Raw genomic sequence first — 24,640 nt, forward strand, 5'->3', positions numbered from 1 at the left:
ATTGCATTCCTATACATAAGTGATGAATCAACTGAAAGAGAAATTAGGAAAATTATCCCATTCACAATAGCCTCAAAAAAAAATTGGTGGGAATCAATCCAACAAAAGAAGTGAAAGACCTCTACCATGAAAACTACAGAATACTTAAGAAAGAAAAAGACCTTAGAAAATGGAAAGATCTCCCATGCTCTTGCATAGGCAGAATTAATATTGTCAAAATGGCCATACTAACTAAAGTGCTATACAGATTCAATGCAATTCTATTAAAGTTCCAATTTCATTCTTCATAGAAATAGAAAAAGCAGTCATTAAATTCATTTGGAAAAATAAGAGACCCAGAATAGCCAAAGTCATTCCAAGCAAGAAAAGTAAAGCAGGAGGCATCACAATACCAGATCTTAAACTATACTACAGAGCTACAGTAACAAAACTGGCATGGTACTGGCACCAAAACAGACATGAAGACCAATGGTACAGAACAGATGACACAGAGACAAATCCACATAAATACAGTTATCTCGTACTAGACAAAGGACCATAAACACATACGTTGGAGAAAAGACAGTCTCTTCAACAAATGGTGCTGGGGAAACTGGAAATCCATACGTAGCAGAATGAAAATATCTCTCACCCTGCACAAAAATCAAAGTGGATCAAGGACTTAGGCACTAGAACAGAGACCCTATACCTAATAGAAGAAAAAAAGAGGCCCAATTCTCCATCGTGTCAGCTTAGGAACTGACTTCCTCAACAAGACTCCTAAAGCACAAGAAGTAAAATCAAAAATCAAAAAATGAGGTGGTGTCAAACCAAAAAGCTTCTTCACGGCAAAGGAAACAATCAAAAGTATGGAGAGATCCTACAGACTGGGAGAAAATCTTTGCCACCTGCACACCAGATAGATCATTAATCTCTGGATATATAAAGAACTCAAGAAACTTAACACCCATAAAACAAAGGAACTGAACAGACACTTCACAGAAGAAGAAATATGATCCGGTCAACAAATACATGAAAAAATATTCAACATCACTAGCAATTACAGAAATGCAAATTAAAACTACATTGACTCATCTCACTCCAGTCAGAATGGCAATTATCAATAATACAAGTAACAATAACATTGGTGAGGATGTGGGGAGAAAGATACACACATAAATTGCTGGTGGAACTGCAAACTGATGCAACCAATCTGGAAAGCAGTATGGAGATTTCTTAGAAAACTTGGAATGGAACCACCATTTGACCCTTTATCCCACTCCTCAGCATATACACAAAGGACTTTAATTCGGCATACTACAGTGACACAGCCACATCAATGTTTATAGCATCTCAATTCACAATATCTAAACTATGGAACCAACCTAGATGCCCTTCAACAGATGAATAGATAAAGAAAATGTGTTATATAAACATAATGGAATATTACTCAGCCAAAATAAGAATGAAATTATGGCATTTTCCAGTAAGTGGATGGAACTGAGAATACCATGTTAAGTGAAATAAGCCAGTCCCAAAAAACCAAAGGCCACATGTTCTCTCTGATATGTGGATGCTGACTCACAATGGGGGGAGGCTTTTATCTGGTATGTGATACTGGGATCAAATTGAGGGTCGGTAGGAGCGAGGATGGGACTAGGAAAGAAGTAGAATGAATAGTATATAACTTTCCCAAGTTCATATCTGAATCCACGACCAGTGTAACTCTGGTACAACCACAAAAATGGGAAGTCATACTCCATGTAGGTATATGATATGTCAAAGCACATTCCACTGTCAGATATGACTAGAAAGAACAAATAAAAAGTTTTTTAAAACCCAGTTTATTTTGAATAGGGGTACTTCATGATGCTCAGTAAGCATGAAACCACTTCAAAATAAAGAGTTAAATATAATGTAAACAAAACTAACCTGAAAATAAGATCCAAATCAAAATTTTATTCAAGGAATAATCCTAAGACAGAAATACTCAAAAAGTTAATAGCAGAATATTTTCTAGAACCTAAAAAAAGTTATTAGTTTGACAGAGCACTCTGAGTACCAAGCAGGGTAAAAAAGACAAATAATAATGAAATTAAAGAAGGTTCATAGGTAAAGAAGTTTGTAAAAAAAAAATAGCATACACAGAAAAATGACATTATTCAAAGAGAATGACACATTCATAACAGCAACAATAGGAGGCTTTAAAAAAATAAGCTACTATCATCAAAATGACAAGAGAAAATAACCATTAACCATTTATACCCAGCTAAAATAGCATTCAGAAGACTACAACAAACGGGCATTTTCAGATACTCATACAATAAGAGAGGTTATCTACCACAGACTCTGAAATAAATATTCAGAGAAACTTTAGCAAATCAAGAAGTTAATTCAGAAAAAGACCTGGGGGAAAGAAAACAAAGTAGATAAATTTTTTTTTCAGTAAATGTAATTATTAGCTATAAAAATAATGATCTTTGGTCTATAACAACATTTAGTATATATATAAAACAATAATAAGATTTAGACAGGATATACTAATGCAATTTCAAGCTCATGAGAGGTACCTTCCTATATTTAGTAGGAAGATATCCCATTTGTTAGAAAAAAATCCTAGGTAGATATGTGTGCCAAAATTTAAAAATATAAATACAATCTACAGCTGGCTTCTAAGTCAGTAGAGGGGGAGAAAATATATATAAAATGTATCAATGCAATAAAAATCTTTTTTCTTTTTTTTTTTTTTTTTTTGTGGTGCTGGGGATCGAACCCAGGGCCTTGTGCATGTGAGGCAAGCACTCTACCAACTGAGCCATTTCCCCAGCCCCCAATAAAAATCTTGATAGGTCAAGGGACAGGGTGAGAAGAGCAGAGAAAAAAATTAAAAGGAAATGAAAAATAGAAATAATTCAAATAAATCAACAATCATATTAACCTGTGATCAGAGGACATTCATATTTTGAAGACAAAGATAATAAGATTGGACAAAAGAATAAAGATCTTGGCGGGTTCCCCCAAGGAATGACTGGGAAAGACACAAGAAGCCATCTCAACTCGGCCCACGACAAGGGAGCAACGCTGCCCAGCTCATGGAGGATGGCAGAGGCAGCCAGGACAAGGAGCAATGGCACGCTCTGTCCATGCGCAGGTTGCCACACAGAGGTAGGAATGCGGCATCTGGTAGATCAGGGGCGGTATGCTGGACTCAAGCACCAGGACTCTGAAACCTCACCCTGGCCCAGGCCTCCGCCTGGCACTGCCTCCAAGGGATGTCCAACGGTTCCTCCCAACAGCCCAGGCTCTGCTGAACAAAGCAGGAAGGAACCAGGCACTACAACTGTTCCCTGCTTCGTGCAATGCTGTCCCCAAGCAGAGCTCAGTCTGTTGTGTTTTCGTCACCTGCCAGACATCCCCACCAGACTGCGGGCTCTTGGGGAACAAGCCTGGGACTCACTCTCCTGTGTGTCTGCAGCACTGAGCCCAGGGCCCAGCCGACAGCACATGTCCCCCAAACTGTTCACTGAGGTCATGAAGGGGCCAACCAACAAGGAGGGGGCCACTCAGCAGCCACATGCATCATCACCAAGTTCATAAGCACCGACCCGACACGGGGGTGCGTTCCATGTCCACCTCATTCTCAGACCATGAGGTGTCTGCTGCAGGTCCAGCGCTCAGGGAAAGGCGTGGAAACGCGTGCCCTTCTGCAGTTGGCCTGCTCTCACACCCAGGGGACCAGCCTGTGCGGGTGTCACACCTGGCACTCAGCCTCCCAGCAGCCAAGTGAGATCTCACCCCTGGGCCATGCCGAGGAGAGTGCGAGGACATAGTAGCACCTGTGTGGCTCCAGCCACGAGGACACAGAGAACTTCAGGGACACGGGGGGGGGGGGGGATTTCTCCTTCGGAGGGAACACCTGCCCCCCCCCCACAACCTGTCGGAGAGCTCGTCCTTCCCCATGCAGCTCCAGTGACCTCTGGACATCTTCCTAGGGCGTCATGTCCCTCCCCCCACCCCCGGCTGTGTCCAAGCTGCACCCACAGCCACACGGCACTGTCCTCCATCCTCCTGCCACCTATTCCCTGAGCGCCTGTGATGTGCTCGGTCCCTGAGGTGCAGAAACAGATGTGGCCTGAACCTGCAATCATGGAAATGTTCGGCAGCTGGACAGCCGAATCCAGTAGCCACAGACAGCTATTCAAAGTTTTAGATTCTTTAACTTTCATTAAGTGAAACTTAACTTTAGCCACCCGTGGCTGGGGGCCACCCTATTGGACTGGGCAGGAAATCACACCCCAGGATAATTCCCAAGCACACCTCACGTATCTCGATTTGGCTTCTCCTGAATGTCTGGCTCCCTCCTCGTCCCCGGATGGATTCTTGAAGGCCAAGGCTGTAGTCGCTGCTCCTGCCCATGGAGCAGCACAGGGGAGGGCTCAGGCCCTTGTTTGGTGAGTGAACGAACAAAGGCTAGACCTAGAACAGAGGACCTACGGAAGTCCCTGACCCCGACCAAAAGGTAGAGGGGACGAGAGGCCAAAGCAGCACGAGGAAAGAGCTGGGAAGGGGCCCCTCCCAGACCCATAAAAAGATGCAAGTGCCAGGTGCGTTCTTGCCACCCTTTCCCCCGTCCGTCCTGTCTTGGGAAGCAGATAATCATAAAGAGGAGGAGGAGAAGGCACTGCCTAAGGGCAGCTCACACTTGAGCACCTCGGGTGGCGAACTGGGCCAGGGATGGGAAAGGGCAGTCATGAGCAGCAAGAGGGAAGACCCAGCAGTCCTCCTGCTGAGCAGAGCTGTGATCTGCACATAGGGTCGGGGTTTTCCAGCTGCAGTTCTCAGAAGAGAAAGCAAGAGGTCTGGGGCAGGGGCCACTTCCTGGTCTGTGGCCGACCTGCAGGAGAACTGTGAACAAGGGCTGCGCCGGCCTGCTGGGCGGGGGAGGCGCTGACAGAGGGCCAAGTCAGGTGTGGAGCCTGGCCTGCCAACAGGGCAGTGGAAACAAGGCGCTGCCACCTGCAGCAGCTTCCTGCAGTAATCCTGGGGCGGGGTGTCACCTTCTGAAGACGGGCGGGGAGGGCCTGGAGCTGGAAACCCTCTGAGGGACCCACCCATGCACTTTGTGAGAGTCACAGTGTATGGCCAAAGCGCTCAGCATGCACCCGGAGCCCCCTGCCTGTCCCACTGTCTCACAGCTGTCATGTCCCAGCTCCCCACTGTCCACCTACAGAAGTCCCAACCTCAGGGCCTTAATGAAACTGCAAAGCTCAAATCCACAGGCTTAAAGAACCTCAGCCACGCGGGCCATCGCCTGGCCTGCTATGATTGTGCCCGATAACAGTCATCTGCTCCGCATTCGAGGAAGCTCAGGTCCCAGGATTACCTGGAGTTGCTGAGGATCATAAGCATCTTGTGATGTTTGCTGTCAGACATCTAAACGTCTGGTCTGCAACAGCCAGATGTGCAAAACACAAATTCAAAATGCAGAACTGCCTGACTAAGACGGACGGCTTCCGCAGGTCAAATCATGCCTCCTGCAGCAAGGCCGCCTGACTCCAAGAGCGCTGCTGCGCCAGACTCCTGGCATGCGGCGGAATCCTCGCAGCGGCTCGCTCTGCAGTGCCTCTGCTGAAGGTGTTGCAGCTCCTGTCCCTGACACCCCTCTGTGGAAATGCAACGCGCCTCGCCTTGGCTCCACCTTGCTGTGGGGCCTCAGCTCCCACTCCTGTCCCTCCAACACCCGGATCCTCAGGACTATCCGAGGTTCTTGGACTCTGTGTTTCCTGTATCTGAGCCATTGCTTCAGCTGACCCCTTGGCCGGCAAAGCCACTCCCATCCACCTACACCCGGGGGTTCCAGAGCCATTCAGTGCTTCTCTACCCAACACCTGCCTCTTCTGCCCCAGGTGCCCAGGAACAGCCGCCCACTTGGCTCCCAAGGTGGGGGGTCCTGGTTCTTCCTGACTTGCCAGCACACTCAGGTCACTGGGGACCAGCTGACCCCCCTTCATCAGTTTAATCAGCTTGGAGTTCTTTGGAAGACAAGGCTGGTCATCTCTATGTCCTCAGTTCCCAGCACACAGCGGGGCAAAGTATAACCTGCTTTAGCTGAATTATAGGAGAAAAAGTATGGTCCCAAAAGGATAAATCATCTAGTTCTCCTCTGGGCTCCCTAAAGCAGCAGGAGGGTAGCGGCTGAGAGGATCTGGAGCCAGACAACGCAGGCCCACAGGCTGCAATGGCTGCCTACTGCCTGAGGGGCCACAGGCCAGCTCTCTCAGTGGCATGCACCTCAGTTTCCCTGCCTGTAAGCCGACAGCAATGGCTGCTGCCCGTGAGGATTAACTGAGCTGCTGGACCAGGGCACTGCTCACAGCCAGGGCTCAGTAGTGACACGATATGGGAACTGTGGCTGTGTGTGTCATTTCCCTATTTATCTGTCCTCTTCCCTAAACTGAGAGCATCTTGTCTCACTCACCATTTTATTCTAGCACAGGGCACATGGTGGCTATGAGGTGCCAGCACTGGCTCACAGTGGTCACCTAAGGGGCCCCTGATGAAGAAGCGACAGGAGTGCATGGGTGACGTCTGGGGTGGGACTCTGCAGACATTCTCCCTGCACACATTTGCATGTCCTTCAGGTCTCAGGTCTCTTTTACAGTCTTCTCTTTCCAGAAGGTTCTGCCTGCATGTTGGATGCTCCTGCATCCCAGTCATGGTGCCTTATGTTTGGCCCCTTCCTTGGTTTCCCCCCAAGAGCACAATCCCAGCGGTGTCCTGAGCACCCAGAGCCAAGCCAGGCACACAAACGTGCTCAACAAACCCTGGAGCTAGAAGTTTCTCCTTCTCCACCACAAAGTAACATGAGGGGTCGCGTGTGGGAAGCTGGGCCAGCAGTGGGAATATCCTGCTTGAACTCCCAGAATTCCGCTCAGATGTCCTCTCTGCCAACGTGGGGCAAGGTGGGATAAACTAAGAGCTCTAATGACAGAAGAACAGACAACAGCTAGGAGACAAAAACCTGCAACTCAGTGACACTGTCCCCAAGGTACCAGGTGGGAAAGTCGGGGAAGTCAACAAGTGACAGACAGGTGTCCCACATCCCAAGGTGGGGCCCCTTGTTCTGCCTGATGGTTTACACGTAGCACAGTGAGATCCACCTCCTGGAGTCAGCAGGACCCTCGGGGGCTGGAACGGGAAGCACACCTCTAAGTGCAGCAACCAGCTCAGCAGCCGGACGGCCGCGCAAATGGAAGAAGAGAAGGAACATCTTCAGGTGCTGACTGGGTGCTGGCACCCACCACTTGATCTTTTGAGGCAGGATCTCACTGCTCTGTTGCAGGAGTGAAAAATCCAAACTCAAAGCTGAGAACCACCTCGTCCCTCCCTGAGGGACAAAGTCCAGGCTTGATCTTTCCCGTAGCTGCCTTGGAAGTTCACAACCAGCTGTAGGAGAAATCTCAAAATCCCTTCTGCAGGGGCTTCTGCCAAAGCAGCCCACTGGCCCCACACCCCGTATCACGTGGAGGCAGGGAGTCGTTATGAGCCGGGCACTTCCTCCTCGATAGCGACGGGAGAACGTAACTCAACAGGAATGCGCTTGCTGAAAGGCCACGCAGGTCTCTGGAGGGGACGGAGCCTGGCCATGACCGTGTGGACGTTAGGAGCAGCAGGGAGGGCACCGCGGCAGATGGAGAAAATGGCAGAGGCAAGACGAGGGAAGGGCTCCTTCAGTTGCTGGTCAGAGTCCTGACAAAACAGGAGCTCTCTGCGACAGTGACCAGGAGCAAGAAGCACCACACAAGAGACAGTGCGAGACAACTCAGGGAGGGAGGGTGACACTGGGACTAGGGACTGTAGCCTGGAGAGATGCTAGGAGGGCTTGCGGTGGCTTGTCCCCAGCCGTGGGAACTTCTCGCTTCCTCTCCCACCCACTGGCCCTGCTGTTTCTTAGACACCTGCTGGCGACCATCTCAGGAGCTCCTGACCCTGTGGTGGAGACCGAGACCATTCAATAACTAGGCCGTGGGCTTTACAGACTGAGGTCCATGCTGTCCCTGAAGAAAGGTGGGTCTATGTATGCAAATGAAGACAGGGACTGATCTCCAGGCAGCCAGGGAAGGTCTCCACAGGCAGCCGCTGCTGGAGTCAGAAGTGTGGGATGAGCAGAGACCACCATGGGAGGGTGGCAGGAGGGAGTGTGCAGGCACGGGGACACCCGTGGCACGCAAAGGTGGGCTGGTGCTGCTCTGACCTGGTTCTTGAACTGCTCCTGATCACACAGGATTCCCTGGTCCTCTGCCTCCCTGGAGGGCAGTCTGACATAGGCTGGAGTGCCACACCCCTTGTGACGTGGTGGCCGGCACCCACATGCTGTTCCTGGGCTCTGAGTCCTTGCAGAGGCTGAGTCGGCTCCAGCCATCCTACCTTCTTCCTCACTCTTCCTGCCCCTTCCCCTATGTTGGCTTAAGTGCCCCTGCTTGTGGCTCCCACTGTACCTTCTGTGTGTCTCCATAAGGCACAAGTGTTTGTCTTAGCAGTTCCTGGTTTATATAACCACTCAATGAGTGTTGTATTAAGTAATTAATACACACAATAGTTAAAGTGCTCTAAAAAGCAATTCAGAAAATGCAGAGATCCACTTTGAAAAATAGGGAAAGAATTTAAATAACAGGTAAAGACCATCACATGTCTACCATATGGTGGGTAATGTTCTAAGTGCTTCCTACAAGTTAATTCACTTATTCTTTGCCCCAGCCTCACAAGGTCTGATTATCTGCATTTCATTAGTGAAGAACTAGGCCCAGAGTCTGAGGTGGCGGGTGGACCACAGACCTTCTAGCACACCAGGTATCAGCACGTCTGCACCCGGCAGCTCCCAGGGACAGACACAGGAGCAAGAGAAGACTCTCCCGCACTGAGGAACTAAAATTAAACAACGGAGCTCGGGAAAGCATTACAAAGACTGGCAATAGCCAGGGTTGGCAAGAGCGGGTGCCTCTGCAGCAGCCTGAACGTCATCAGAGAGGAACAGTTAAGTCCTGGCTCGCTGTAAAATCCTAAGCAGCTAAAAAGAGGAGAGTGGATCCACATGTCGCCAGCCAGACAGGGAGCAAGTCATAGAACAGGAAGCCCTCACCACCTCTGGCCCTATCCAGATGTCCCCTCGGGAAGGCCTGGGAGATGACAGACAGAGGAATGACAGAAGATTGATAGACTGATAGACAGATGACAGATACAAGCAAATTTGATAGATGATAGATGACAGCTAAAGACGGACAGCTGATACATAGGATAGATGGTAGATGATAGCTAGCTAGATAAGTGATAGATGAGGTATATGGTGGCTGATAGGCAGGGAGATGATAGGTATGACAGAGAGGTATAATAGATATAGAAGTGAAATGGACTATTCCAGCCATCATTCAATCACCAAATATTTAAGTAAATATAACATGTGCAATATGTAATGTGTGTTATATACACATGATGGACTTAGTAAACAGCCTGGAAAGATTCAGAGAGAATATTTACAGCAGTCACCTCTCCAAAGAGGGCCTGGGAAGAAGGAAGAGGGAGATGCAAACATTTAAAAAGCTTGCCCTTCCCATGTGGTTTGAATTTTTAACATTATATATGCACCTTACTTTTGTAACTTAAAAAAAAAAATAGAAGAGAGAAAAGGAAACCCTTTGGGGGCTTAGAGACACCACACCGACATGCTGATCCTCCTCCTTGAAAACCACTCGGAAAGCATATACCTTCTATAAAAGGCATAAACACAATGAAAAGAGAGTTGGAAGAGTCAACAGTGGTCAACGCCTTCCACACACCTGGAGGTGACAGGCAGGGAATGGGCTGAGGTGATCTACTCAGCCAGGCAGAGCAGGCTTCCAGCAAAATACTGAGGGCAGCAGGTGGTGGACGACAAGGTGAGAGACGCTGAGGACTACAGAACGTGATCCTGCCCTTGCTGTGGATCTCAGAACGGGGTCCCAGAATCCAATCAGAGGTGGCCTTCAGGCATCCCCTGGCTGTGTGATGACAGCCAAGTTCATTTCCTCTATCACTGAAATAAAGTTTGATAATCAAGGGGACTTCCTTTAAGATTCACTAGCATGTGTACAAGTATGCATCTTAACCTCCAGCCCCAGGGAAAAATCCCTAGGAACAGAGATCCCAGCTCAGCATCTCCCACACCCCTGAAGACCAAAGGCAGGCTAGTGGTGTGGCCCAAAACAGTGCCCCGGGCCTCTGTCAAACTCATCACAGACCTCCGGAAGGTCGGCACCCAGACCTGGCATCACACCCTGACTCCTGTCCTTGGCACTGTGCCTTAACCTCTGCACCTGTTTCCCCGTCCAGAGCAAGGTTGATGGTAGGCAGCCTTGTTATGTTGTTTTGTCCCCACCACAGAGAGGTGGATCTCACCTCCAGCAGCAGGAAGAAGACTGGCTGTGGAGCAGTGTAGGGCGCAGAAGTGACGGTGGGAGTCCACCTCCCTGAGGAGTGGCTCACCAAGCACACTGGTAAACCGAGTCTCACTGTGGCTTTGACTCCCTCTATAGACACTGGACCCTGTTACTGTTTGCACCTGGGGGACTGTTCTGAGGTCACAGAGAGGAAAGCCAAGTTTGAGCTGGCAGAGAAAGCAATCTGGTGATTTACACAGCCTGACTGTGGTCGAGATCCCATCAGCCTCTCCTAGAAGCCGAGGACCAGGAACCCACTCGGGGGAGCCAGTTCCCCCTTGAAGTTGCAGGGGCAAGGCTGCTCCTGCTTGAAGAGTCACATTTCCCATCACAGTCATGCACTGTCCAGAAGACATGGTGGCCGTGCCGGATGGGTCCCAACATCACCATGTAAAAGGGTTTGAGGTCTATTCACTCGCACACCTTTCTCACTTGCCACACGTTGAAAGGCAAAACAGAAAACAGTGGTCTTTTATTGATGCTACTAATTTGAAAAATCACCCACTTCTGAACACCAAAAAATCAGTGTTCAGATGCTTGTTGGCCTGTGAGTGTGCCAAGAACAGCTGTGTGCACAGGCACTGCCGTGGGGACAGCCCATCCGGCCTGGGACTCGGGACAGTCTGGGTGATGCCCAGAGCTGTCACAAGTCAGCTTCCCCTGAGCCTCTTCCAGGACAAGCTGAGTGCCTTGAGAAGTAGTGGTGACTCTAGAGGTCATGAACTGGGGTCAAGTTCAGGGTGAGGGGTGAGAAGTTTCTGGAACAGTCCAGTTTTGAGGAAGTCAACTGTAACAAGCCCAGAAGGGCTGGTCATTTACTGCTGGACTCTGAAGCGGGACCGGCCTACAACTTTCCTCTCTCCTCTCGTCTGGTTTGGGAATCCTGGTTGTACAGGGCCCTGGGAGGCACGAGGAGCCCACTCTCTTCTTCTCTTCCCTGTAGCCTTCTGGTGAGGTGGGGAGGGGTGTGACCTACATGGTTAGATTACTTGTTCTAGAACCTTTGGACTTGCCTCTAAAACCAGCCGGTCTTGGGCTTCTTCTTTCTGGACTCCCGAGAGCTTTGTAACGGCGATTCAATCTTGTTCGGTGTATTTTTCCAGATTTTCAAGTTCAGTGGCCCGGAGTTCGTTCCAGGGTCTCAGGCTCAGGATTATGCACCCCCCGCCCCATCACTAAGTGAGGAGGCTGTCCAAGCCGCAGCTCTTATCCCACAGCACTCTGTGCCCCAGGCTTGGGAATTAACTTTTTACTTCCCAGGAGCCGGCTGGACGGTGGTTCAGAGTCAGCCCTGCAGTCAGACCACCTGGGTCTCTCTCCTGATCCCAGCCTGAGACTCAGAACCTCGGTCTCCACCTCTGTAAAACAGGCAGAACAAGAGCCCCCTCCCAGGACTGCCGAGGCTCACAGAGGGCGCTGTGAACTCCAGAGCCTGATCTCGGGGGAGTTCCCACCCACCAAACCTCTGCCTTCCTTCCAACTTTGGCTTCAGAAGCCCCAGGTCTGCAGCACGGGCACCTCAGCTCTCCCAGGAGCCAACCAGCATCCACAACCCTCTGCGCTTCCATCTTAACCACCCTGGAGCTCAGGGGTCTGGGACAGTGGCTCTAAAGTGGGTGGCACCTGAGAACTGGCTAGAAGTACAGATGCCCAGGCTGCCTGCCACAAGGCTGCCCTCACCCTCTCTGGGGGTCTGAGAGGCCTGAGGTCTCCAGAGTCGTGGGGCGTTTGCCCTGCTAGTGCTCAGTGCCGGGCGCTTGAAGACATGGCTCTGTATTGCCGTCGTCCTTGGAGACATGCTGCAAGTGGGCAGGGAGCGCTTCATAGTGAAGGCTGGGATCAATTAAAAACCCAATGGAGAGAACAAGTGCCGTGTGTCTGCGGGATGACCGGTTTGATGGCAGGAATGACCCTGACAGCACTGAACTGTGCCAGGTCTGAGGTACAAGGCCTGGGTGGCAGAGCATGGCGCCCGGCACAATGAAAAGATCAGCAGAAATAAAAAAAAATGGATGTGGGGCCACAGGGCTCTGTGTTAGCAGGCTGCTCGTGGACTCTGTGGTCACTTGGAGAACCCTGGGGTTCTGTGCACCATTCCAGGGCTCGAAGGGAAACGGATGTTTCTACAGGTACAAGGCTCACGCGACGCTGCAAAGCCTACAGGCTTTGGCCCTTGAGACAAGAGAGGGCAGGCAGTTCTGCACAGAATGGGAGGGGCAGACTAACCCAGCAGCTCTTCCACAGAGGACCCCGTCTGTCCCAGAAAGACAGCCCTCATAGGAAGTGCACCAGCAAGGGGGAGAAGCTCAGGTCTTAAATCTTTGAAGGACCAAATCACATTCCTACTTAGAAAATTAAAATCCAGGCAGTAACTCAGATGGACCAACAAACAGAGCTATGACCGTCGCTCACCATCAAATACCTCCGTGTCCACACCTGACGCTGTTAAAAATCAGCATTTAATGCGGTTAACTCACACCCTGCCCCCTGAGACCCCAGTTCATGTGATCAGGGTGTAGCCCATTTTAACAAGCTCCCCGAGGGCTACTGAGGCAGATGGTCTGGGGACCACACAGTCATTTGTCATTCCCAGAGAAGAAGCAGAATCAAGAGCCGTTCTGAGCTGCCGCATAAACTTCACAAACACTGCTGGGGGAAAACGCAGCCTGGAACCAAAACAGCACCCACTGGAGCCCGGATTTAGCAGTTGTTCCCCTGGAGCAGATCAGGGGAGTCAGCAGTCGGCGGGAAGCGCTGTTACATAAGCCGCTGTCTGCATGCAGGACCTCAACTCCCCAAGGGAGTTAACACACATGAAAGCAATAGCCCACCCCAGAGCACACACCATGCCAGGGCAGCAGGCAGCGCAGAGCCGCCTCTGGTGCCACAGACCCCGTGCCCCCTGGGCCACTGGGAACCAGATCCCTGGGCCAGGTCCAGGAAGGTGGGGTTAGGCAAGGGGTTAGGAGGAGGTCATTCAGGGCTCCACCTAGGCATGGACATTGCCTTCATCAAAGCTTCCCTCTGGATGAAAATCTAAGTGGAGCCATGGTTTGTTTCAATACACCTCTAACTCTTTGATAGAAAGTTCTAGAACCACAGCACCACCTTTGTTATGAGTCTTGTCCAAGAACAACTAACTGCTCTTTGAATCTACCCTTCCATCTCTAGCAAGGATTCCCAGAGTTTACCTCTCCCCAGTCCCCCAAGACCTGGATAAAAAGGCAGTTCTAACTAGAGTGTTAAAGGCTGACAGCGGCTGGGACGTTAATTGTGCCAATGGCCACAGATGACATTAATATGGGTGTAGTAAAGGCAGACCAAGTGTGTGATATACATGTCACTCCTCCCGTGGGGTTAGCCTCAGGTGCCTTCTCAACATGGAACCACAGGCAGCCACTCCAACCTACTGAAGAGTAGGGTGTAAGTTTCAGAGAGAGAAGTCCGTACCTACCTTTCTATTATGCTATGTCAGTACTGAGCACAGTGACTAATACTGAGGAAGTGTTCAAAAATCAGTATTAAATCAAATTAAATTGACACCTGAAGTGAAACTTCCTTGCCACCCAATTTTGCCACGGAGCATGTCTCAGAATTCAACAGTCAGTGGGCACCTATTAAAAGTCCACCTCACGGGGCACAGTGGCGCATGCCTATAATCCCAGTGGCTGGGGAGGCTGAGGCAGGAGGATCGTAAGTTCAAAGCCAGCCTCAGCAAAAGCAAGGCACTAATAAAATACAAAATAGGGCCGGGGATGTGGCTCAGTGGTCGAGTGCCCCTGAGTTCAATTCCAGGTACCCCCCCACCAAAAGTCCATCTCATCTCCCAGGCTCCATCCCAGACTCGTCCTCAGGCACTCTGCAATCTGTGTTTCTCATAGCTGCCAGGTCATCTAACATACATGGAATCTGAGACCGTGGTCTCGACCATTTGGGAGGATCTCATGGGCATCAGTACCACGGGATGTAGTAAGTAATAGGCCCTTTCAGAGTAGCCGAAACAGAACACAGAGGAGGTGGGGAGCTTCCTCTTCTCCACCAGGCTTGGGCCCATGGGGTGGAGAACCCAAGAGACCAGGGATGAGGGAGGTCTCACACAGCATTCTGAGTTAGCCAGGCTCCCGTGGGTCTCACCAGGCCAGGCTCTGCCTTGTTCTCCTGGTCACGGATACCCTGCCCATTGTCAGATCATGGGCCAGGTCAGCATCAGTGAGACCCAAGGGTGGAGAATAAATGGCTAGTGGCTCCACCCACTTTGGGAGAGTGGCAGAGGACGAGAAGCCACCTTCTGCTCTCCCTCACACCGTACTCTGGCAGCTGGTCAGCAAACTGCCCTCCCTCAGCCTTCTCCCTACTCTTGGGGCAGCTGTGTTCTGCGCAGGCCAGGGGCTGCCAAGAGCCAGGGTGCTGGGGATCCTGCCCAGCTCCTGCGCCTGCACCCGCAGAGCCTCGGAAACTCCCCTGGCCACCCTTCCTGCAACAGGGAGCTCCGACTGCTGGCAGCTGTCACGGGGAACATCAAACATGGGTGTTTATGCCAAGCCTCATTTACACAAGCCCACTTCTCCCCAAGAGATGAATGTTTAAAACAAACAGCTCTTACATATGTTAGCAGGCACAGTCACATCAGCATGAGGGATCCCCAAGCGGAAATATGAGTCAGTCTGGGACAAAGTCAGCTAAATAAATCCTGTTTGGGTGAAATTTCTCTCTCTGGACAAAGATGAACCTCAAAGCGATTGCTCCGATTCCCCAATGAGACTCCCTGAACAGCACGCTCTCTGCAGCAAACCCTCCAACTCCAGTCACATCACTGCCCTGACAGGCATCTGCCTTGCCGTCCCCTCCAGCAGTGCCACCTGCATCTTGGCATCCCTGTTACCACTCTGGTTCCACCCAGGGCATCTGATGGCCCTGCTCTGATGGGCACAGACTGGCCATGACACACAGAATCTCCTGCCGTCCCAAGGCCTAGGGCTTTGACAGCCAAGGAGAAAACGGCCAGCAGGCAGACAAGGTGTCTGAGGGGTGAGGGTGTGGGCATAACGGCTTCCCAGAAAAACGCAGGCCACTAAGGACTCGGTCAAGGAGCAATCTGACTAGTAAGGAAATGTCAGGTTTGGAAGACTGAATTCCCCGGCCATTGCCTTCTTTTTCTTTAATTTTGCCTTTGACGGAGCAGAAGGGAGCAATTCCTAACCCAACCTAGTGTTGCTCCGGGATGGAGCAAGAAGGTGCCAGCCAGCGCAACCAGCACAGGGCCTCAGGGCAGCATGTGAGGCCTGCTATGGTCTGCACGCTGTGGCCCCCACTCACATGCTGAAACCTAACCCCAGTGCAACAGCATCTAGAAGGGGGCCTTAAGAGGTGAGCGCCATCTCCACCAGCGCCCCAATCTCAGACTTCCCAGGCTCTAGAACTTTGGAACAGATTTCTGTTGTTTATAAATTTTCCTGAATGGCTACGACCTAGCATAGAAATGAGACTAATCACCTACCCAATAACACCGAGAGGAAGAAGTTCCAGGTGACACACTGGCTTGGTGAACTCCACATTCAAATGGGTCTAAGAAAGAAGAGCAGCCCCAGCCCAGGCCCCTACACTGCCAGGCCCTGGTGAGGCTGCAAGCATGGCCTCTGCCTGGGGCCAGACCTCTGGGGACACAAGACCTGGGTCCTGGGGTGTGGGAACTCTGCACTGCAGGCAGGGACACGGATGTAGATGTTGCCCTGCAGCACAGTCGGGAATTAACAGTTCATTCCAAGCCTCAGCAGAGCCACAGCCAGGCCTGGCCTCCCCAGGGTAAAGCTGTCTGTCGCCAGGTGGGCAGGCAGCCACGTCTGTGGGGCCCCAGTGAGAGGAGGGAGAAGCACAGTGGCCAAGAGTCAAGGATGGGCTCTTGGTGTTTCCCTAGGCTGCAGTGAAACCCAAGCAAAACCCTCCACCCAGGCGGGTGCCAAACCCAAGAGAAAGTAAAGCACCCACCGAGCCCGTTCTCCACCAGCACGGAGTGGGTCCCGTCGCAGTCCACAGCATCCTGCTCTCCAACCGGGTCATCCAAATCCACATCAGGCTGAAGGGACCCGTTCCCAAAGTGCCTCTCGTCCTTCTCGGAGCCGCCGTCCCCGTCCCCGTTCCCGTTCTCCAGGCCGTTCTGAGCCTTCTTCAGGGGTATGATTTGCAAGCCACTAGGGGTAGTCCGATAGGACACGGTCTTGGCGGCCCTATCGCCCCCCGGCCCGGGGGACTTGCCTGCGCACCCTTTCTTGGGCTTGGCCAGCGGAGGGTTGATGCGCTTCCGCTTGTGCGAGGCCGCCTTGCTCTTGCCGGGCTCTGCAGGCCGCGGGGCCAGCTTGTCGCCAGGGCCGCGGCTGTCGCGCAGGAGCTTGCCGGCGCCCGGCTGCTTCCCAGCCTTGGCGCGCTTGTCCCGGGGCACGGGCAGCCCGTTGAACTCGTCGATGAACTCCTCGCAGTGCAGCAGGTGGTGCTCGGGCTCCCAGGTGTCCTCGGCGCTGCCATAGCCTTTCCATCGGATGAGGTACTCCCACTTGCCCTTCTTGTTCTTCCTCTTGTCCACGATCCTTTCCACCTGGCACAGAGAGTGGAGAAAGAGAGAAGAGGGTCAGTGGCCGGACCAGGCCGCCCTGGCAGAGGTCACAGGCCTCTGGTGTGAGCAGGAAGGCAGGCTGACCTCAGGAGGTCACCGGGAAATCCCAGACACCCAGGTCACTCCCCAGCGTGGCTCAGGAAGCCGCCAGGCTGGGGCATCTGCACCCGCCCTTGGTGGAACCCGCCCTGTAGAATCGCTTGAGAGATTTTTGTTCTTTTCGGCACAGCAAGTGGACTCGGGCTTTTAAAGACCAATTTGAAGTGGGTGTGTCATCCTTACTTACACTAATAACATTTATTAAGCAATCATACAGACAGTATATGCTAATTTACTTATAATTATATTGACAATCAGTGGCATTTACTGGACACTCTGAGGTGGACACTGTCCCAGGGCTTGGAGTCCACTCTCCCTTCTCATTTCCCCAGGGAAGCAACCCAATGAGGTGATCCCCCATGTTGCACTGGGGGCCCACAGAAATCATGCAACTGAACCAAGTTTCAAAGCTGGCAGGGGCAGAGCAAGGTTCTGAGGCTGTCACCCCAGACCTACTCTCCAGTCACTAGGCTAGACCAACTCTTTCAACAGCAAGAGGCCTCTGCACTGACCAACAGGGATTTGGGTTGACAATACCAGCTGTCCCCATACAGCCCCCCATCTGGCTGCAACATGGGGCACAGCTAGGAGGCAGAGATGGGTGACATCTGCTGAGAGCCTACAGTGTGCCTGGTAACCCCAGGGCATGCACTATTGTTCCCACTGGACAGATGAGGAGACTGAGGCAACCTGCCTGGGATGCACAGCCGCCTTCGAGGCACAGTGGTGATGTGGTGGAGGGGGTTCTAAGCCACATGGGACAATCTACAAGTCTTCAAAGAACCTCTTCTGCCATCCCACGGACGAACACTCCAAGGGAAAGGCCAGTCTAATGCCATAGCTAATACAGCCCTGCATAGGGTATCTGAGAGCTCATTTACTATTCTTTCAACCTGCTACAGATTTGGAACTTTTTAAATTAAAAAAAAAAAATGTGGAAAACTCCCCATGTTCTAACCCCAAAATGCTAAATTTATATGAGAAAGCAAATAATCATATTCAATAGTGTATTTCAATGTCCATATAATATACCTTTAAAGAATGGAATTTTGATGCAATTAAGTAACAAGTAAGGAAAAGGCCCTTGAAACTCAGGAAAAGAAAATATCACAGAGGGAGCGGTTCAGCAATGTTGTGGTTGGTGGAGGCGAGTAGTAGGTGCACAGGGGTCATGATGTGACTGTCTGTTTGCACGTTGGAATTGCCATGAAGTGGCCTTGCCTCACCAGTGGTTTCTGTACAGCACAGGCTATGCAGAATAATTAAAAAGCTTTTACTGTTTTGCACTTAATAAATATGGAAACATCGAGGCCGAGCTTCCTCTCCCCAGCACTGCCTCTCACGACTGTAATTGTTTCCTTAATTGATTTATCTCCACTTAAATTGGCCTATATCTATAAAAGTTTCTCTCCTTGTAAAATGCTCTGTTAGCATCTGTTTTAGATTTATTGCACAATTTTTAGATGTAACACATGAACTCTATAACAGTTTTTAAAAGTAAAATCATACCCAATTCATTCAACTTCCAACCTGTGGGTCAAGGAATGGAGTCGGTTGAGTATTTCTTTGTAATAATGCTTCAGAAAGCTCAGAGTGTTTCTGGAAGAATTTGCAGTTTTGCTTATTTTGAGAACACTGTAAGGGGGAGACCCTCTGCGGCTTGACAGAGGAGGAAAGTGAACCATGAGCCTGGCCTGCCTGTGACAGCAGCATTTCCAAGGCCACTGCAGTGTCGAGAGCAAGCACAGGTATTTCTTGGGAGCTAAAGAATGTCCTGGCATGGAGATCTCCAGCTCTTGAAAGCATGTGCACAGCTCCTGAGGTGGAAGACTTCCTTTCCTAGATGAAGCAGAGGACCAAGTCAGACAAACAGCCACCCAAATGGGTAGAGTGGTGGGTGGGGTGAATGATGGATGGGCGGGCAGACGGATGGATGGATGAATGAAGAGATGGGTGGACAGTGGGATGAAAAGGTGGCTAGGTGGATGATGGATGGATGGATGGATAATGGGCTCAAAAGTGGGTATATAGGTGGGTTCATGAATGGATGGGTAGATGAATGGATGGTAGTCACCTACCAAAGTGAGCTTAGTATATTGAAGAACACAGGCTCTGGAGCAAGACTATCTGGTTAAATTCCCTGTTAAGCCTTATCATGTGTTCTTCAGCAAGTCTCAAACCTTTTGGGGCCTCAGATGACTCATACCAGGAGGAGGAAGTAACACGCCTACTTCACAGGGTGGTTGTGGAGAACAGACAAATACGCGCTTTCACATTCCACAGTAAAGGTCACTTAATCTTGAACAGCCTCTGTGACCACAACCTTGGTGTCCTCTAAAGACAGAAAGCTTCCCCTCCCTGCAAACATGACTTCTTCCCACAATCAACTCCTCCTGGGGAGGAGAGAGTCCACCCACTTGGACATGCCCTTTGAGTGTAGAAGATGGCTATGCACAGCCGGGGTCAGCAGGGGTCTGAAGGGCTTTCTGTGGCCACATTGAGGGGGAACTTACTTTTGTTCCCTACAAATTACGGGAAATTTCACTTTATCCAGTGTCTGTCCACACAGCACTCTGTGTGGTGCAAGAAACCACTCCACCCAGTGTCCCTCATACACACTCCACTCGGTGTCCAGACACCACTCCATCCAAAAAACCAACCTCCAACCAACCAAAGTCATTTTCAGTTTTGGAAAACCAATCACTTTTTCTGAACAACCAAAAAGCCCACAAGAAACTCCAAATACAGCTGGCCCCAGACATTCCACCATACTTGTGTGTGTGTGTGCGCGCGCGCAGTACTGGGGACTGAACCCAGAGCCTCACACACGATAGGCAAATGCGCTACACTGAGCTCCATTCCGAGCCCTCCTCCATAGTCTTTGATCCCTGGCCTCTGGGGACCCAATCTCCTTTATGTCCCTGTGTTAATTTTCTGACCTCTTTGCCTCTCGCCGGGAGTGCCTCCTGTAGAACCTGCATTGTAATTTGCCCTGTTGGTAACAAAGGCCTGAGCCACAAGGACTGGACCCTGCCAGGGAGGTCCTTTCCTCCTGTGAAGCCCCCCGCCCCCCACGAGCCTCTCCTGTCTCCTAACTCTGCACGCTGCAGAAAGCAGAGACGTGGCCCCCGGTCCTGGCAGCTCTCAACTGACATTTATTCTTCTGTGATCCCAGCTAAACTGAGACTCTGTTCTGCAGGTGGGAGCAGGGAGATTCTGATAAAGTCATTACCAGTGCCACAGTGACGGTGAGTGGCCGTCTCCTTAGGAATAGTGACAATGACAATCACATTGTAGGGTATATGCCCAAGGCCCGGGAACCACGTTAATTACTTTCATGGTGTCAGCTTTCATCTTTGTGCCCAGGCTTTAGCTGGGCATTACAACCATTTGACAAGCGAGGAAACTGAGGCTCAGAGAAAGCAGGTAACTTTCCCTCAATTACACAGCTAGTAGTTGGTTAAAAAGGATCTGAACCCAAGTTGGTCTGACTCCTGGGACATTCCAGTTCCTACACATCCAGCCACGCCTCGCCTGTGGGAAGCCATCAAAACCAGGTAGGGCCCGGCAACACACAGCAACAGGCCTTGAAGAAGGAAATGCCTTACACGGCTCAGGAAGCTGAGGCAGGAGGATCGCAAGTTCAAAGCCAACCTCAGCAACTTAACGAGGCCCTAAGTAACTTAGTGAGACCCTGTCTCAAAATAAAACATAAAAAGGGCTGGGAATGTGGCTCAGTGGTTAAGTACCCCTGGGTTCAATCCCTTTTACCAAGAAAAAAAAATCAACAAGCCTTTAATGGCTTCAATACCCAAGATGCAAGGCGCTGCTGAGGGCAGCGAGGACCCACACAGACCAGCAGGGCTCGGGCAGCCCAGTGGGGTGCACAGCCCTCGAAAGACTGGACACAGAGCAAGATGTAGTGTTGGGCCCAGAAAGAGCTCTGGTGGGAAAGAGAACCGGGTTAGAAGGAACAGTGGCAGAGAAGACATGGCGTCCTCAGAGGGGACGGTCAGGAAGGCTCCTCTGAGAGCAGTTCAAACTGAGATCAAGTCGGATGCTTAGAGATGGAGATTGCCTGACCCCTGAGATTGGCAGACTGTGGGCGTGGACATCTCCCTTTATTTTTGTTGACCTTGCTTTGCTCTCAGAGGTCACTCGCCTCCTCCTCAGCCTTCCATTTTCTTTTTTCACAGAGGATGCACTGAGGCACCCCAAGGTTAAGGACCTTGGCCAGGCTTCCACCTCCGATAAGCATCACAGAGTTAAGAGCGGAACCACACTTTGGCTCCAAAGCCCACACTGTGGCCACACTCCACACATGGCCACCGGCCCCACCTGACTGAGGCCAACGGCGGATCTGCAGCTTCTGAGTCTTCCCCTCAACTCCTGCCTAGTTCGCCAGATACCTGTGACACCTTTACCCACCCTGGGATTAGCCTTCCGAGCCTGACCCCCCCAGAGGTCCCCAGCATGCCAGTGGGCGTCCCTCCCTCGTCACCAGTCATCTTCCCTTTCCCAGCTCCCCAGGACTGGACCCAGGACAGTGCATGACGTTCCCCTAGCTCTAGGACACAGATCTCCCGGACTCGGAGGGAGCCTTGCCCACAGATGGGCTTGGCTTGGAGTTCCTGGTATACATCTTGGTCTCTGAGAGCAAAGCAAGGTCAACAAAAATAAAGGAAGATGTCCACGCCCACAGTCTGCCAGATGCACCCCAGAGTGGCCATCATCCCTGGACAACAGCAGCTCATGTCTCTGACTCCAGACCTCAACGGCCACATCCACGAGAATCTTGCCTTCTGGATCCTTTCAACATCCTGGGACAACTTCCTTGGGGAGCAAGCACACAGGCACCCATCATTGTAGCTCAGGATCGGAGGTCCTCGAGAAGGACAGAGACAGGGATAGCTCCAGAAGCAGTTGGTACGGGCCGCGGAAGGTCACCCCAGACAAGCTGGTTTAGGTGAGCTCGTCTCAGAGGAGCCAGAGAGAGCCTTCTCCTCAGCCCAGCCAAGACGCACTAGGGAACTGGCTCCGGACCTGGAAGCCTGGCTCAGAACCAGGTGAACCAGCCTGGCCTCCAGGCGAGGACTGACCAGAGGCCTCTGGGGCAACCAGGTGAGGGAGGCGACCAAGAGGGATGCTCAGTCAGAGACCTCTGCTGGGAAACCCCACGCCTAGAAAGTCCTTGCTCTGATCAGGAACACACTGAGCTACAGAACCTTCCAACACACACCAACACGATCTGAGCGAAAGCCTCCGAGGACAGTCTCCCCAACGGAAGCACCTGCACACCTGTGCGGAGCACTGAAGCGTGCCCTGACCACAGACAACGTGACCTCTGACCATGACCTCTGACCTCGTGACCTCAGTATTTACAAGAGAGCAGCAATAGAATGAAACCAACAGTTGAGAAGGAAACAGAAATCAAAGAAGAGTCATTTACATAAGAAAGGACATAACGAGAAAACCCAGGGGAAAAACCGCAAAAGCAAAGGAGTCCAGTTCCCAGTGGAAGCCGGAGAGGACAGAATCAGGGCAGAAAACCAAGTTAGGGTGGGGACAGCAGCTCAAAGGCCCTTCAAAAGAGCAGGAGAAAAGCACTTCAGTTGAGCAGAAAGTATTAGAGAAAATGAGAATGAGCAGAAGTGACAGAGACCCAAACAGTGTGAGTCCCGCAGAGGGAAAATAAAAGTGGGACGGAATCGCTGCTGAAGGCATGATGGGAAACATCCAGGTCCAGGAGTCTACTGGTCAAGAAGAGAGCCCAGCGGGGGACGCAGAGGCTTGGGACACGCACACTTCATTTCTAGCCTGAGAGACATCTCCATTTCAAAAATTAAGACTTCCCACCATCACATGCAAATCCTCCTCCAACCAAAACGGTAAGAACACAAATCAGGGGAATTTCAGGGAACATGAAATGCTGGAATACATTATGAAGAAATAAATACTGTGTCCTCAAGAATTCTACCAGCCTCGAGTGTCCTTCAGACAAGAATGGGAAGACTCGTCATGCGCCATAGGCGGCAGAAATACAAACTATCCTCTGAAAAAGATGACACAAACGTACACTTCAAAAACTGATTATAACCTAAACTTATTGAACTTAAAACTCAAGAAGGTGGCATAAGGATGTGCACCCGGTTGAATGCTAGTGACGTCACCAACTGACACTGAGAGTTAAGTCCAAGTGATTCTGTAATCATGATAAAATCAAAAGCAAATATAAAGTGATCCTTAAAGAATTATATATATTTATATAAAAAAAGAAAAGAAAGCAAAAGCAGTGGTTTAAGATACCGCACTCAGAGAACAAGTAGAGACAGTGGTCCCACATGAAGCAGAGTGAAACCTGACTGTGAGCTGTGCATGTCTTCATAGAGGAGCATGTCTGTGTATTGTGCATATTGTGAAACAGTTGTTTGCCTTCAAGAAAGGAAAATAGGTGGAGAAATATCATAAGTAATCATGTGCTGCATAAAAATGTTGGACAGACACTGGGAAAACACAAGCATTCCAACAGGTGAACTGTAGTGAGGCACACCGACCCCTGATGCGCACAGCTTGAAAGGCGCCCTCCCGCAGCACGTGGAATCAAGGGCCAAACCCCACAGGCCACATGCCCTGCAGAGCCCATCCCAGGGACCTGAGTCATAGCAGCAGTGATGGGCAGGCTCAAGCAAGTACCTGCGGGAGCCCGAGACAACTCTCTGGGGAAGCAGAAATGTTCTCTGATTTGACCAGAGTGGGGAGAGGTGTCAAATGTCACCTCTCCTGCACATCAAAGTTGACAGCAGCTCAATTCACAATAGCTAGGGTATGGAACCAACCTAGGTGCCCTTCAGCAGATGAATGGATAAAGAAATCAATCGTGGTATGTATCCACAATGGAATATTACTCAGCCATAAGAAGAATGAATTTATGATTTTTTACCAGCAAATGGATGGATCTGGAGACTACCATGCTAAGTAAAGTAAGCCAGTCCTAAAAAGCCAAAGGCTGAACGTTTTCTCTGATCAGGGTGAGTGAGGAGAAGAACAGAAGTTTAGTAGATTGGGCAAAGCGAATGAAAGGAGGTGGGTTTAGGAAAAGGAAAGACAGTGGAATGAACCTGACATAACTTCCCATGTACATATATGAGTACACCACAGTGACTCTCACCATCCATTGTGTACAGCCATAAGAATGGGGTCCTAATTAGAATAAGATACATTCCATGCTTGTATAATTGTATCAAACTGGATTCTACTGTCATATATAACTCAAAAGAATCAATAAATTTTAAAAAAAGAGGAAAAGTCACCTCTATACTTCAAATGCATAAGTTTTTTGTAGGTAAATTGGCCCCAATAAAGTTATTTGGAAAACACACATGAAACCACAGAAACGAAAAGAGAAAATAAACATTCCAAATCAAATGAGAGGATGGAAGTAAGATCCTTTATTGCAAGAGACATTCTAAAAATGAAACAGTAT

General features: G+C 50.5%; 1 protein-coding gene across 1 annotated transcript in view; it reads right to left on the reverse strand.

The window, feature by feature from the left end:
* The window catches only part of Cdyl2 (chromodomain Y like 2), a 162,483-nt gene that overhangs the window by 38,859 nt on the left and 98,984 nt on the right, over positions 1-24,640 (reverse strand). Inside the window, exon 2 of the mRNA XM_046434719.2 lies at positions 16,437-17,040. Within this exon, the coding sequence (XP_046290675.1) occupies positions 16,437-17,040 (604 nt within the window). The remainder of the gene's footprint in view (positions 1-16,436; positions 17,041-24,640) is intronic.

The sequence above is a fragment of the Marmota monax genome, unplaced genomic scaffold (genome assembly GCF_021218885.2).
Source record: "Marmota monax isolate L192 unplaced genomic scaffold, Marmota_monax_Labrador192_F-V1.1 WCK01_AAM20220418_F8-fsc00024, whole genome shotgun sequence".
Classification (NCBI taxonomy): domain Eukaryota; kingdom Metazoa; phylum Chordata; class Mammalia; order Rodentia; family Sciuridae; genus Marmota; species Marmota monax.